The sequence below is a fragment of the Amyelois transitella genome, chromosome 30, assembly GCF_032362555.1.
Source record: "Amyelois transitella isolate CPQ chromosome 30, ilAmyTran1.1, whole genome shotgun sequence".
NCBI lineage: Eukaryota > Metazoa > Arthropoda > Insecta > Lepidoptera > Pyralidae > Amyelois > Amyelois transitella.
This window is the reverse complement of record NC_083533.1, coordinates 1,064,309-1,078,366: the sequence shown is the minus strand read 5'-3', so window position 1 is coordinate 1,078,366 and position 14,058 is coordinate 1,064,309. Positions and strand designations below refer to the sequence as shown.

Here is a 14,058-nt window from a genome sequence, read left to right as displayed (position 1 = left end):
GACTAAATTTGGCCTCTGTGGCGCAGCAGTAGTGCGCTTGTCTGTGACTGCGGAGGTCCCGGGTTCGAATCCCGGCCAGGGCATGATGAGAAAAGAACTTTTTCTGATTGGTCTGGATCTTGGATGTTTATCCATATAAGTATTTATTATAAAATATAGTACCGTTGGGTTAGTATCTTGTAACACAAGTCTCGAACTTAATTCGAGGCTAACTCAATCTGTGTTATTTGTCCCGTATATATTTATTTATTAAATTATCGTTGAGTTAGTAATTAGCAGTTGCTAATCTCAAAAAAAAAAAAAAATTACGTGCATCATATATTTTTTTTCTTTTTTTTTTTTTAATTGTTCCACGTCACTCACTGTTGCTGATGTAGTTGTTCAGATAACTCCTAGAAGTGTGCAGTAGTATCGTGGTGGTGCTGGTGGAAGGTGGCTGCTGTGGACTGGTCGTGTACTCCTGAGTTGTCTTATGTGGTCCTTTATCTGTGACAACATACACACATACATACATAGGATCACGCACGTAAACTTTTTCGACAATTGTCATACTATGTTATATTTAAGGTTTCAAAATTTTAAGAGGTAATGTTATTTATATACGTAGGTACATACATATAGTCACGTCTATATACTTTGCGGGGTAGACGGAGCCAACAGTCTTCAAAAAGACTGGTAGGCCACGTCCACCTGTTTTGCTTTATGATAGGTTGCTAGCCCATCGCCTTAAAATGAACCACAAGTTAATAAGCCTCCCTTAGTCGCCTTTAAGACATCCATGGGAAAGAGATGGAGTGGTCCTATTCTATGTTATATTGGAAACACACGGCACTGTTATTTATATGTTACAATTATTACCTTTTAATGTCTTCTTCGATTCGTTACCCAGCGGTTTTGAATTCTGTAACAAAAGTTAATCAAATAAATATAATATAATAATTAATATAAGTAAAATATATACAACATTAGTAAAAAATACCGACCTGTAAAGGTCATTTCTAAATAGAAATGATAAAAAATAGTAAAAAATAAAAAAAGATATCAATTGTAAAAAGCAGAAACTATAGGTACATTGATTACCCCAATATTTTGCAAATTCGGACATGGCAACACCGTTACTGCGGCGACTTTTGCGGCCTTGTAACAAATTCGCGTGCGAAATGTGAGCTAACCAATCAAAATAATGAATGGTAGCGATAAAACAAAAGATACATCTTTCTGTGTGAGAGAGGGAGATGTATATATTTTATAGGCATCTGTGTATTAAAGTAAGGACGTCCTGGTAAAGGGTCAGGTCAAAAGTACCCGAAACCGCCGAGCTTGCATGAAGAGAAATATGAATGTGGATGAAGCGAAGGAAGTATGCAAAGATCGTGGCAAGTGGAAAGAGGTAGTCTCTGCCTACCGCTCCGGTCCGGGAAAGAGGCGTGATTTTATGTATGTATGTATACATACATACATAGGTACATATGGTCACGTCTATATCCCTTGCGGGGTAGACAGAGCCAACAGTCCTGAAAAGACTGAATGGCCACGTTCAGCTATTTGGCTTAATGATAGAATTGAGATTCAAATAGTGACAGGTTGCTAGCGCATCGCCCAAAAAAGAATCCCAAGTTTATAAGCCTACCCCTTAGTCGCCTTTTACGACATCCATGGGAGAGTGATGGAGTGGTCCTATTCTTTTTTCTATTTGGTGCCGGGAACCACACGGCATGTATGTATGTATGTATGTATGTATGTATGTATGTATGTATGTATGTATTAAAGTAAGAAAGGGACAAACACATTATCACAGTACAAACCTTTATCTGGTTGGCGTCAGACGGCGCTCTGATCGCGTTGTTGACGTTAAACTTGTTGTAATGCTGATAATTGCTGTATTTCTCGTGAAGTCGCGTCTCTTTTATTGAAAGAAGCTCTTGGTGTTCGCGGAAGTATAAGGCCGACATCACCACAAGGCTGTTGTAACAGATTAAAATTAATTGCCGTGTGGTTCCCGGCACCAACAGGAAAACAAATAGGACCACTCCATCTCTTTCCCGTGGATGTCGTAGAAGGCGACTAAGGGATAGGTGGGCTTATAAACTTGGGATTCTTCCTTTAGGCGACAGGCTAGCAACCTGTCACTAGTTGAATCTCAATTCTACGAGTATTATTAAGTCAAACAGCCGAACGTGGTCTATAAGTCTTTTCAAGACTGTCGGCTCTGTCTACCCGCCAAGGGATATAGACGGCAAAATTATTTCATGCATATTGCAAAAAGATTAAGATAAATTAACGTTCTCAAGTATATTTTTTCATAATATAAAAGAGGTCGCTGTCTGATATATCAACGCTGTGTGGCATTTGGCATGATACGTTATGAGTTCTAAGAGATAATGTCTCGAAATTTTTACGGGATAAAATTTAGACGTAAAACAAATAATATTGTTTGGATGTATTTAAATTTCTGAGGTGAAACAAGATGCTTTTGTTTTGAAAATATCCCGCGGGAGCGAAAACGCTAAGGTTAGTTTAAACTAATATATTTATAGGTATAAAACTTAACTTAACTCCGAGCTTACATGAAGAGAGTTATGAATGTGGATGAAGCGAAGGAAGTATGCAGAGATTGTGGCAAGTGGAAAGAGGTAGTCTCTGCCTACCCCACCGGGAAAGAGGCGTGATTTTATGTATGTGAGTATGTATGTATAAAACTTACCATACGGCCATAATGAAAATCAATATCGTAATAACAATCTGTAAGAACTTATTCGAAATCAACTCATTATTCGCATCATACTCCTTCCTACAGCAAAAAGGCAATCTGGGGTTGCCATACGAAAAATCATCTTCCCTCGGCCACAGATAATCTTTTTTCTTTGTGACCGTATTATAATTCTCCTCTGGCAACTTATCGATCCTATCCACTTCACTCTCCACGTATCTCGGCTCGAGATTTTCCATTTTCTCATCCTTAGTTGTGTGATAGCGTACACATGTTTTATTGTAATTATAATATTTCCCATATTTGGAATTCCCCTGGCAGTTTTTGCACTGTTTTCGGGTGTATTTCGGGGAGTTGTGGCTGAGTTTGTGGCAACACTCGTGTTTGCGAATGTTGCGGGCGATGTCGCGGATGTGGTCGATTGAAATGTTGCCATCGCTGGGGATTTTCGAGACGCACGAAATGGCCGAGTAACGGGAGTCTGTGGAAGAGAATTGAGAATGTATCGTTTATTTACAGCACAATAGTTACAACTTTGTTACAGTGCCGTGTGGTTCCCGGCACCAATAGAAAAAACAGAATAGGACCACTCCATCTCTTTCCCATGGATGTCGTAAAAGGCGACTAAGGGATAGGCTTACAAACTTGGGATTCCTCTTTTAGGCGATGGGCTAGCAACCTGTCACTATTTGAATCTCAATTCTATCATTAAGCCGAACAGCTGAACGTGGCCCATCAATCTTTTCAAGACTGTTAGCTCTGTCTATCCCGCAAGGGATATAGACGTGACCATATGTATGTATGTATGTTTAAATTGTTAGTCGCTTCGTGTAAAAACCTGACTCACCCAATCCAGGGTCCATGGTCAAAGGCACACCCCGGGCTCCTCTCCAGAGTGATGTATGTATGTATGTATGTTTGTTTGTATGTATGTATGTATGTATGTATGTATGTATGTATGTTTGTATGTATGTATGTATGTATGTATGCAAAAAGATCACACACCATTGCTGACGCTGGACCTTGAACTGTCCCTACGCTGTAAAATGCTGAACTTGCACAGTTTCTTGTTGATCCTCTCCAGCTGATCGATCCTGGACTCCAGGTTCCCTGTCACCTTGCACAGCTCCTTCACAGCGCCAATGTTCTCCATGAAAATGCGGTCCTGGAAATATATGCAAATGCAAGTAAGTAAGTTCCTGTTATAAAAAAGTATGTAATTCTTACGTCCGAGATAAATGCAACTAAGTAAGTAAGTTCCTGTTATAAATAAGTATGTAATTCTTACGTCCGAGATAAATGCAAGTAAGTAAGTTCCTGTTATAAATAAGTATGTAATTCTTACGTCCGAGATAAATGCAAGTAAGTAAGTAAGTTCCTGTTATAAATAAGTATGTAATTCTTACGTCCGAGATAAATGCAACTAAGTAAGTAAGTTCCTGTTATAAATAAGTATGTAATTCTTACGTCCGAGATAAATGCAACTAAGTAAGTAAGTTTCTGTTATAAATAAGTATGTAATTCTTACGTCCGAGATAAATGCAAGTAAGTAAGTAAGTTCCTGTTATAAATAAGTATGTAATTCTTACGTCCGAGATAAATGCAAGTAAGTAAGTAAGTTCCTGTTATAAATAAGTATGTAATTCTTACGTCCGAGATAAATGCAACTAAGTAAGTAAGTTCCTGTTATAAATAAGTATGTAATTCTTACGTCCGAGATAAATGCAACTAAGTAAGTAAGTTTCTGTTATAAATAAGTATGTAATTCTTACGTCCGAGATAAATGCAAGTAAGTAAGTAAGTTCCTGTTATAAATAAGTATGTAATTCTTACGTCCGAGATAAATGCAAGTAAGTAAGTAAGTTCCTGTTATAAATAAGTATGTAATTCTTACGTCCGAGATAAATGCAACTAAGTAAGTAAGTTTCTGTTATAAATAAGTATGTAATTCTTACGTCCGAGATAAATGCAAGTAAGTAAGTAAGTTCCTGTTATAAATAAGTATGTAATTCTTACGTCCGAGATAAATGCAAGTAAGTAAGTTCCTGTTGTAAATATGTAATTCTTACGTCCGTGCTGATTACAATATGACCACTCTCTCTCTCTCTCTCCCCCATGGATGTATATGTACATATATAGATAAAATCTCTTGAGAGATAGACAGAGCCAAAAGTCTCGAAAAGACTGATTGGCCACGTTCAGCTATTTGGCTTAGTTATAGAATTGAGATTCAAATCGAGACGAAACCGCCGAGCTTGCATGAAGAGAGTTATGAATGTGGATGAAGCGAAGGAAGTGTGCAGAGATCGTGGCAAGTGGAAAGAGGTAGTCTCCGCCTACCCTACCGGGAAAGAGGCGTGAATTTATGTATGTATGTATATAATGTCATACAGCTGAACGTGGCCTTTCAGTCTTCGCGCGACTGAGTAGCTGTCCACCCCGCAAGGGATATAGACGTGACTAAACCTACATATGTATGTACTTACCTTATTAACAACCAAAAATTTCGGTATAGTATCCCCGTTAGGCAAGGTCACGTCGCCTGCCTCCTTAACGGCTTCCGGTATGACCCTCCTGACCTCCTGCGCTATGACCCCGGTGTCCTGTTGCGGCGCCGACGCAGTGGGGTCATAGCCGAGCAAACCCGAGTGCTCAGCGAATGAGGCGTCGTAATTGAACCTGGATGAGAAAGAAAAAAAAACAAAATTAAGCTTCAGTATCACTAGTAGGTGGCTCTGTCTACCCCGTAGAGAATAAAGATGTGATTATATGTAGGTATGTATGTATATTTATAGAATAGACTAGATTTATTTTCAAAATTGGATACAAGGTATCACTTATTGATATCACATCACTTAAATCTAATTATAACTACTACCGCTTCCAAAGCGCATGTGTAGATTAGTAGTTATATTTTAAGTATAATATAAGTAAGTAAGTTATACATACATACATACATATGATCACGTCTTTATCCCTTACGGGGTAGACAGAGCCAACAGTCTTGAAAAGATTGATAGGCCACGTTCAGCTGTTTGGCTTAATGATAGAATTGAGATTCAAATAGTGACGGGTTGCTAGCCCATCGCCTAAAAGAAGAAGTATATATAAGTAAGTTATATTTTATGTATATTTAGTAGTTATATGTATGAAACTTCAATCTAGCTAAAACAACTAGTTGGTTGCCACAAATTGATACAATTTTTATCAATCAATAAGTTTGATATTTATATAAATAAAAAAATATATGATCGATTAGTGTTTTCCTGTCAGATCTTTTTATTTGTCGAACATAACCTGACCGCGGTTTATCAGTCTCTTCAAGGCTGTAGCTCTGTCTATCCCGCAGGGAATATAGACGTGACTATATGTATGTATAGTTGATAAAAAAATATACTGGAAATACTGCTTTTATGAAAACGATAATCAAATATATAAGTATATATGTATCCTTTGGAATTTTGCATAAATGTTGGGGTCTCAAATAGAAGTAAAAAAAAAATGAGAACATCACGCAAAAGCCACGGAGATGTGATTACAGAGTCTTATTGCTAATGAGTTATATCACTACATAGTATAAAACAAAGTCGCTATTTGACTCTGTTTGTCTGTATGCTTAAATCTTTAAAATTACGCAACGGATTTTGATGCGGTTTTTTGTAACAGGTAGAGTGATTCAAGAGGAAGGTTTTTATGTATAATAACATTTATAATTTTGCACCCGTGCGAAGCCGGGGCGGGTCGCTAGTTTTATTTTAAATTACAAATCATAAATATTATTAACTTAACCTCTCCCCAAAAAGAATCTCCTATATTTACACTTTACCATACCATACTATAGGGCGAAGTTTCAATTAATCTTGACCCGAGAGTCGACCCGAAACTCGCTAAAGAGGTCCTAGAAGATGGTTAGGTTAGGGTCCCTCACCCCACACAGTCCGTGGACTGATGTGAAGTGAGCCGGTATTGACAAAGGTATGATAATGTTCAGTCACCCTATGTAATATCAGATGAGAACTTTCATAGCGCGTTTTAAATTGCTGACAACGCCATCTAGTTTGCGCTGTGAGAGATGTTAACTTTCGTAGCGAGTTTTTTTATCGTAGCGTAGTAAAAGATGGACAATTTTATTATGCATTGAAATTCTCTAATCAGAGATTATTATTTTTTAATTCATTAAGTAATATGATCACGTCTATATCCCTTGCGGGGAAGACAGAGCCAGTTGTCTTGAAAGACTGATCGGCCACAGCTGATAGGCTTAAAGTTAGTAGTGAGATTCAAATAGTGACAAGTTGCTAGCCCATCGCACAAAAGAAGAATACCAAGTTTTAGGCTTATAAACTTGGTATTCTTCTTTTAGGCGATGTTCCCTTAGTCGCCTATTACGTTATCAGCGGGAAAGAGATGGAGTGGTCTTATACTTCTTTATATTGGTGCCGGGAACCACACGGCATTATTATATACATATGTTTTTAACCAAGTATTCTCTAAGACGTCAAGGCGATGTGGTCTTACAATCTTTTTGTACTGTTTATAACATTATTAATATAGTCTGATTTCTATAATTATTATAGATATACTAGTGTTAATCTTCCCGTTTCACTCATTCCCATGGGAATAAAAAAAAATAGACTGCCTCTCTTAAAGATACGTTTTGCCGAACTTCGTCACATCCAGCACTTAGTTCAGTATTAATTACTATTGAGTTTGAAATACAAATCTATACATATAATAAATCTGTAGAAAGGTCAATTCTGTACATTGAAAATATTGAAAAATTAAATAGCAGGGGGTGTTACTGGATCGATACCAAACACAAAAATGTGATTAAAAAAATTTTTGTCTGTCTGTCTGTATGTTCAGGCATCACGTGAAAACTAACGGTTCGATTTTGATGAAACTTGGTATAATTATACCTTATTATCCTGGGCGTAAAATAGGATACTTTTTATCCCGAAAAAATACGAAGAAAAAAAATCTTAATTTTTCAGTTTATCCATAGACGTTGTTCTGTAGAACCGCGAACACACGTTGCGTTACCCGCAGTGGATTTAGCGCCGTAACCTGTAGCACCTAAAGTCGGCTTTGGCTTGAACCGTTTGCTGCACAAGCGGGCCGCTACTAATTACTATGAAAAAAATACTACATAGCTACATTAATTCCCATCAAGCTGAAAATGAGTATAATTATTTAAAACACAATCAAAAGCATTATTTCAAAATTCCCCATTTTAAGGAAAAAAATTTACTCACGGTCAAAGGTAAAAAATGGGTGTATCGCAATTTTCTTTAAAACGGTAAGTTTTTCAAATCGGAAAATTACCTCAGACATAAATTGTAGATCATAAAGTTATCTTTAAAAAAGGTATCAATATTTTTTTTCAACAAAGCTACCGTTTCTGTGATATAACGATGCAAAAAGTTGCAAGCGTCATAATATGCATCCGTTTCCTTGCCACCTCTGAGGTAGTGTACTATTAGCGCGTTTTTTTTAACATTTTTATTATTAAACTTGAAAAAGTCTGAAATAGGTTAGAATAAACACGTGTTTTCACTAGGCAGTGGCACTCAAGACTAACTTTCGTATTTATTATTTAAAAAAAAATAGAATAACCCTAAGTGAAGAAAATCATCTTAGGACAATAATAGAGGTTACAATTATCAAACTCAATGCTATAATCAAATTAAAACTAAACTACTTATAAAAAGAAAGAAAAAAGATGACTACAAACTAAAATTTAATTTATAAATTGTACAGTCCTTGCATAGCATCAACATGCGAGAATGTGCCCAGAAGGCTGGCAGCATTGCCAATTCGAATGGCAATGCTGATTCTCTGAGCCAGATAATTTCCAGCCCTCCGGTCAAGATATACCTCAATTAGCTTTTTCGACAATTGTCGGAAAAGCTGATGGGCAGATAGGCCCCCCGGTCCCAGAGTTTCTACCCCAAAAAGTTCAAAAGTATAGATATTACCGATAACTACATACATACATACATACATACATAAAATCACGCCTCTTTCCCGGAGGGGTAGGCAGAGACTACCTCTTTCCACTTGCCACGATCCCTGCATACTTCCTTTGCTTCATCTACATTCATAACTCTCTTCATGCAAGCTCGGCGGTTTCGGGTACTTTTGACCTGACCCTTTACCAGGACGTCCTTAATTTGATCAAGATATGTTCGTCTAGGTCTTCCCACCCCGACCTTTCCCTCCACACTCTCCATGTATATCTGCTTAGTCAACCTGTTTTCATTCATCCTCTCCACATGACCGAACCATCTCAACATACCCTTTTCTATTCCTGTAACTACATCTTCTTTCACATCACAACATTCCCTTATCACACTGTTCCTTATCCGGTCACTCAATTTCACACCCAACATACTCCTTAACGCTCTCATTTCCACTGCATTTATTCTGCTTTCGTGCTTCTTTTGCCATACCCAACTTTCACTCCCATACATTAATGTCGGGACCAACACGCCCCTGTGCACAGCCAGTCGAGCCTTTTTGGATAGTTTCTGACTGCTCATAAAGGCATGCAAAGCTCCATTCACCACGTTCCCCGCGTTCACTCTCCTTTCAATATCACTATCACACTTGCCATCTGATGTAAACTTTGATCCCAATAACTACATATTTGCGCCTTTTGAGGTTTTTTGCCTCATTTGAAGCAAAACGGCCTTAGATTTAGTAACCTGAAGATGAGACGGCGCAAGTGTGTCGACACAAGTAGCATCCCACACCAAAGGCCGCCCCAATCTCCAGGGTACCAAAGTCATACCATCCGGTCTCTTGGCATCATCCCGAGCCAGACCGTTTGGTTCTAGGAGGATTATATCATTTAGGGCGGCATGGCGCCCTAAACGGCCGGCACTCCTAGGGCATGCGAGGCCGTGGTGTCAATAGCCGACAACGGTATCCCCGCAAGGACAACTATTATTAAAGACTAACGGTATTTCATGTGTTGAGCATTCTGAGATAAAGCAGCTATACGACCCTAGCCACGTACACAATTAAACAGAGAGACAGATGTTGTCTCAAGGTTTCACTACAGTATAAATGAAGGGACTGGGTTTCATTATACTTATGTATATTTTATATTTTGAATTCAAGTTAAAATTACCGACAGAACAATATTTTTACTTATATTACTGCTACATAGAGTATATACGAGACGTGCTTATGCATATTATGACGCTTGCAACTTTTTGCATCGTTATATCTCAGAAACGGTAGCTTTATTGAAAAAAAATATTGATTCCTTTTTATAGATATCTTTATGATCTACAATCTATGTCTGAGGTAATTTTCCTATAAAACTTACCGTTTTGAAGAAAATCGTGAAAATCCCATTTTCTTACCTTTGACCTTGGGTATTTTTTTTTCCTTAAACCGGAATCATGGGGAATTTTGAAATAATGCTTTTGATTGTGTTTTAAACAATTATACTCATTTTCAGCTTGATGGGAATCAATGTAGCTTCATTCCTATTTTTTGGTCTAAATTGACCGGACTGAAAATAAAATGGAGAAATAAACCATCTACGCGAAGACCGACATCCGCGCGGACGAAGTCGCGGGGGAAAGCTAGTCTTATATATAAAATTCTCGTGTCACAATGTTAGTTCCCGTACTCCTCCCAAACGGCTTGACCGATTCTCATGAAATTTTGTGAGCATATTTAGTAGGTCTGAGAATCGGCCAACATCTATTTCTCATAATAACAACATAAATAACTTAAAAATTATTTATATAGCAAAACAACGTTTGCGGGACAGCTGATACTCTACAATACTCTATACAGGTCTAACACTTTTATAAGTTACATCGGCATTGTTCGACGGCGCAGAATAGTACAACCGACCGCCGAATCTGGCCGAATGAAAACATTAGTGAAATAACGAACTTATTGCTACAACATAGGATTTTAAATGCCAAAACAACAGGAGTCGTGTATCTCGCTCGTTACCGACTACCGCGCTCCTGCGAACTCTAGACACGGCGCGTACGCAATTAACCAATAGCGAACGGTTTTGATCCCGCGTTCAAATGGCGCACTATGATTGGCGCAGATATTTTCGCGCCATGACAAAAATTGATTTCTGCGCAGGTTTTAAAATTGGCAATCCATAAAATATATATATATATATATATACTACTCTGTCAAGAAAGTAGCAGGAAAAGATCAATAATACACAAACTGTTTGTTATTCATCCAAATTTATTTTATCACCTTCAAAATATGCTCCTTTAGAAACGATACACTTACGCCAACGAATAATCCAATCATCAAAACATTTTTTAAACGCTGTTTCCGGAATTGAGGTCAGTTCTCGCCGCGAATTCTCTTTTATGTCTTCTACCGATTGAAAACGGGTGCCACGAAGTGGTAATTTGAGTTTAGGAAAAAGAAAAAAGTCGGCTGGAGCCATATCTGGTGAATATGGTGGTTGCTCGATGGTATTTGTTGAGTGTTTGGTTAAAAATTCGTTCACAATGATGGCCTTGTGCGAAGGTGCATTATCATGGTGCAAAATCCAAGAATTTTCTTTCCACAAATCTGGCCTTTTTCGTCGGATTTGCTCTCTTAAACGCCGCATAACACTCAAATAATATTCCTTATTTACCGTTTGACCTTCCGGCAAGAATTCCGAGTGCACAACACCGCGATAGTCAAAGAAAACAGTCAACATGACTTTGACTTTTGAACGACTTTGGCGTGGTTTTTTCGGTTTCGGTTCAGTTGGAAGGCGCCACTCCGAAGCTTGTTGACTAGTTTGCATGTCAAACTCGTAAACCCACGTCTCGTCACCAGTAACAATGCGTTTCATGAATGTTGGGTCGGAATTGACTCGTTCTAGCATGTCCTCAGCGACTCTCATGCGATTGAGTTTTTGAAAAAAATTCAGGTCTTTTGGGACTAGCCGAGCGGCAACATGTTTCATACCCAAATTATTAGTTAAAATGGTACGGATCGACTCGTGAGATACAGAAAGTTCGGTGGCTATCTCTCTCAAAGTTGAATGAGGATTTTCAGTCACTATTTCCTTCACTTTTGCGATGTTAACTTCAGTTGCAGACGTTGATGGCCTACCAGAGCGAGGCAAATCTTCCATCACATCTCGACCGCTTTTGAACGCTTTGTACCACTCATAAGCACGAGTTTTTGATAAAGTCGATTCACCGTAAGCCTTCTGTAACATTTTCAGTGACTCCGAACACGATATTCCATTGGCAATGCAAAATTTAAGACAAACTCTTTGTTCGATGTTTTTATTCATTATGAAATTAGCAATACACACTAGATATGATATAACTAAAAATAGCACTGTATTTAATGTAAACAACAGATGCAACTCAAACTCCGCGCCAAAATGGAAAACAGTTGTGCCAATCTAACAACAACAAAAAAAACAAAAAATTTAATTTGGAACCATAAATAAATAATCCATTCCCGATACTTTCTTGACAGAGAGTATATATATACATATTTCTTTTTTCAATATTAAATCTCATAAATATATAAATCTGAACAATGTATTCTCTCGTCCACATTCTATTCTAAGTTTAATTAATATTGTGAAGTTGACGTTGTTGAAGAAAATGCTGCAGTGCAGTTTGTTACCGCCTTGACGCCTTGGAAGCGGCAGTAAACTTAGTTTTTAAGTAATTTATTTGACGTCAACCAATGTTGTTAAACCATACGTTTTGACAATTATTAAGCGATATATAGTATCCTATAATAATGAATAAAAATTTTGAATTTTGAATTTGAATTTTGTAAATCGGTTTAACTTATTGAAGTGGTAGTAATATGGATAGTATTTAAGTACTACTTACTTTACTACACGAATACTCTGAACATTCCGTAACTGCTGTGCCGTGTCCAACTCTTGAATGTTATGCTTTGCGCGCGCGTCAGATGGATGAAGTATACGACCCATCACTTTGAGGTTACCTGAGGAACAAAAATAAGATAAATTCCACGCAGAAATAAAAAGTGCCGTGTGGTTCCCGGTACCAATTAAAAAAAAAGAATATTTAAACGGCCCACTCCATCTCTTTTCCATGGATGTCGTTAAAGGCGACTGAGGGATAGGCTAACAAATTTGGGATTCTTCTTTTAGGCGATGCGCTAGCAACCTATCACCATTTGAATCTCAATTCTATCATTAAGGCAAAAAGCTGAACGTGGCCATTCAGTCTTTTCAAGACTGTTGCCTCTGTCTACCCCTCAAGGGATATAGACGTGACCATATGTATGTATGTACATATGTATATTTGTAAATTGACGTCCGGTGAAAAAGCTGCAGTGTAGTTTGTTCCGCCGCTTCTTCTACACATGCGCTTTGGAAGCGGTAGTAGTTATAATTAGATTAGGTTATTAAGTGATGTGACGTCTATAAGTGATATCATACACCTATCCAATTTTGAAAATAAATCTATTCTAAAAAAAAGAACAGTTTTTCTTCATTACCATTAACAACGCACGATTCATCCGGCCTGTCAGTATTTATGCCAACTCTGCCATTGAAATGGACGCTGTTGTCTGAAACCCCCCTCTGCCACCAGTTCTCCGTGCAGTCCGACTCGAACTGTCCCGGGTTCGATGCCTGGGGGACCAAAGTTTCATTAAATATATAGTACATACATGTCTATAGTATAGTACGTAGGTATATACATACATACATACATAAAATCACGCCTCTTTCCCGGAGGGGTGGGCAGAGACTACCTCTGACCACTTGCCACGATCTCTGCACACTTCCTTCGCTTCATCCACATTCATAACTCTCTTCATGCAAGCTCGGCGGATTCGGGTAGTTTTGACATGACCCTTTACCAGGACGTCCTTAATTTGATGAAGATACGTATGTTTATAGTTTCTTAAATTTAGTACATATATATCTTAAAAACAGAGCCAAAAGTCTTGAAAAGATTGATACATATAATCACGTCTTTTTCCCTTGCGGGGTAGACAGGGCCTACAGTCTTGAAAAGGCTGAAAGGGTGGCCTTTCAGCCTTTTCAAAAAACACCACTCCATCTCGTTCCCATGGATGTCGTAAAAGGCGACTGAGGGATAGGCTTATAAACTTGGAATTCCTCTTTTAGGCGATGGACAAGCAACCTGTCACTATTTAAAACTCAATTCTACCATAAAGCTAAACAGCTGAACGTGGCCTATAAGTCTGTTCAATACTGTTGGCTCTGCCTACCCCGCAAGGGGTATAGACGTGACTACATGTATGTATGTATGTATTAATCTCCTAATTAGCTTACAGTCCATCATCTACAACTAATTTGAAGATGCAGATTTCACATTCCAACTTACTCT

General features: G+C 38.0%; 1 protein-coding gene across 1 annotated transcript in view; it reads right to left on the bottom strand.

Annotated features, from left to right (window-relative positions):
- The window catches only part of LOC106143034 (uncharacterized), a 48,497-nt gene that overhangs the window by 4,944 nt on the left and 29,495 nt on the right, over nt 1-14,058 (bottom strand). Inside the window, exons 8-15 of the mRNA XM_060952893.1 lie at nt 13,199-13,334; nt 12,562-12,679; nt 5,197-5,389; nt 3,716-3,875; nt 2,705-3,191; nt 1,806-1,962; nt 859-901; nt 364-486 (exon numbers count right to left, since the gene is read on the bottom strand). Coding sequence (XP_060808876.1) covers nt 364-486; nt 859-901; nt 1,806-1,962; nt 2,705-3,191; nt 3,716-3,875; nt 5,197-5,389; nt 12,562-12,679; nt 13,199-13,334 — 1,417 coding nt within the window. The remainder of the gene's footprint in view (nt 1-363; nt 487-858; nt 902-1,805; nt 1,963-2,704; nt 3,192-3,715; nt 3,876-5,196; nt 5,390-12,561; nt 12,680-13,198; nt 13,335-14,058) is intronic.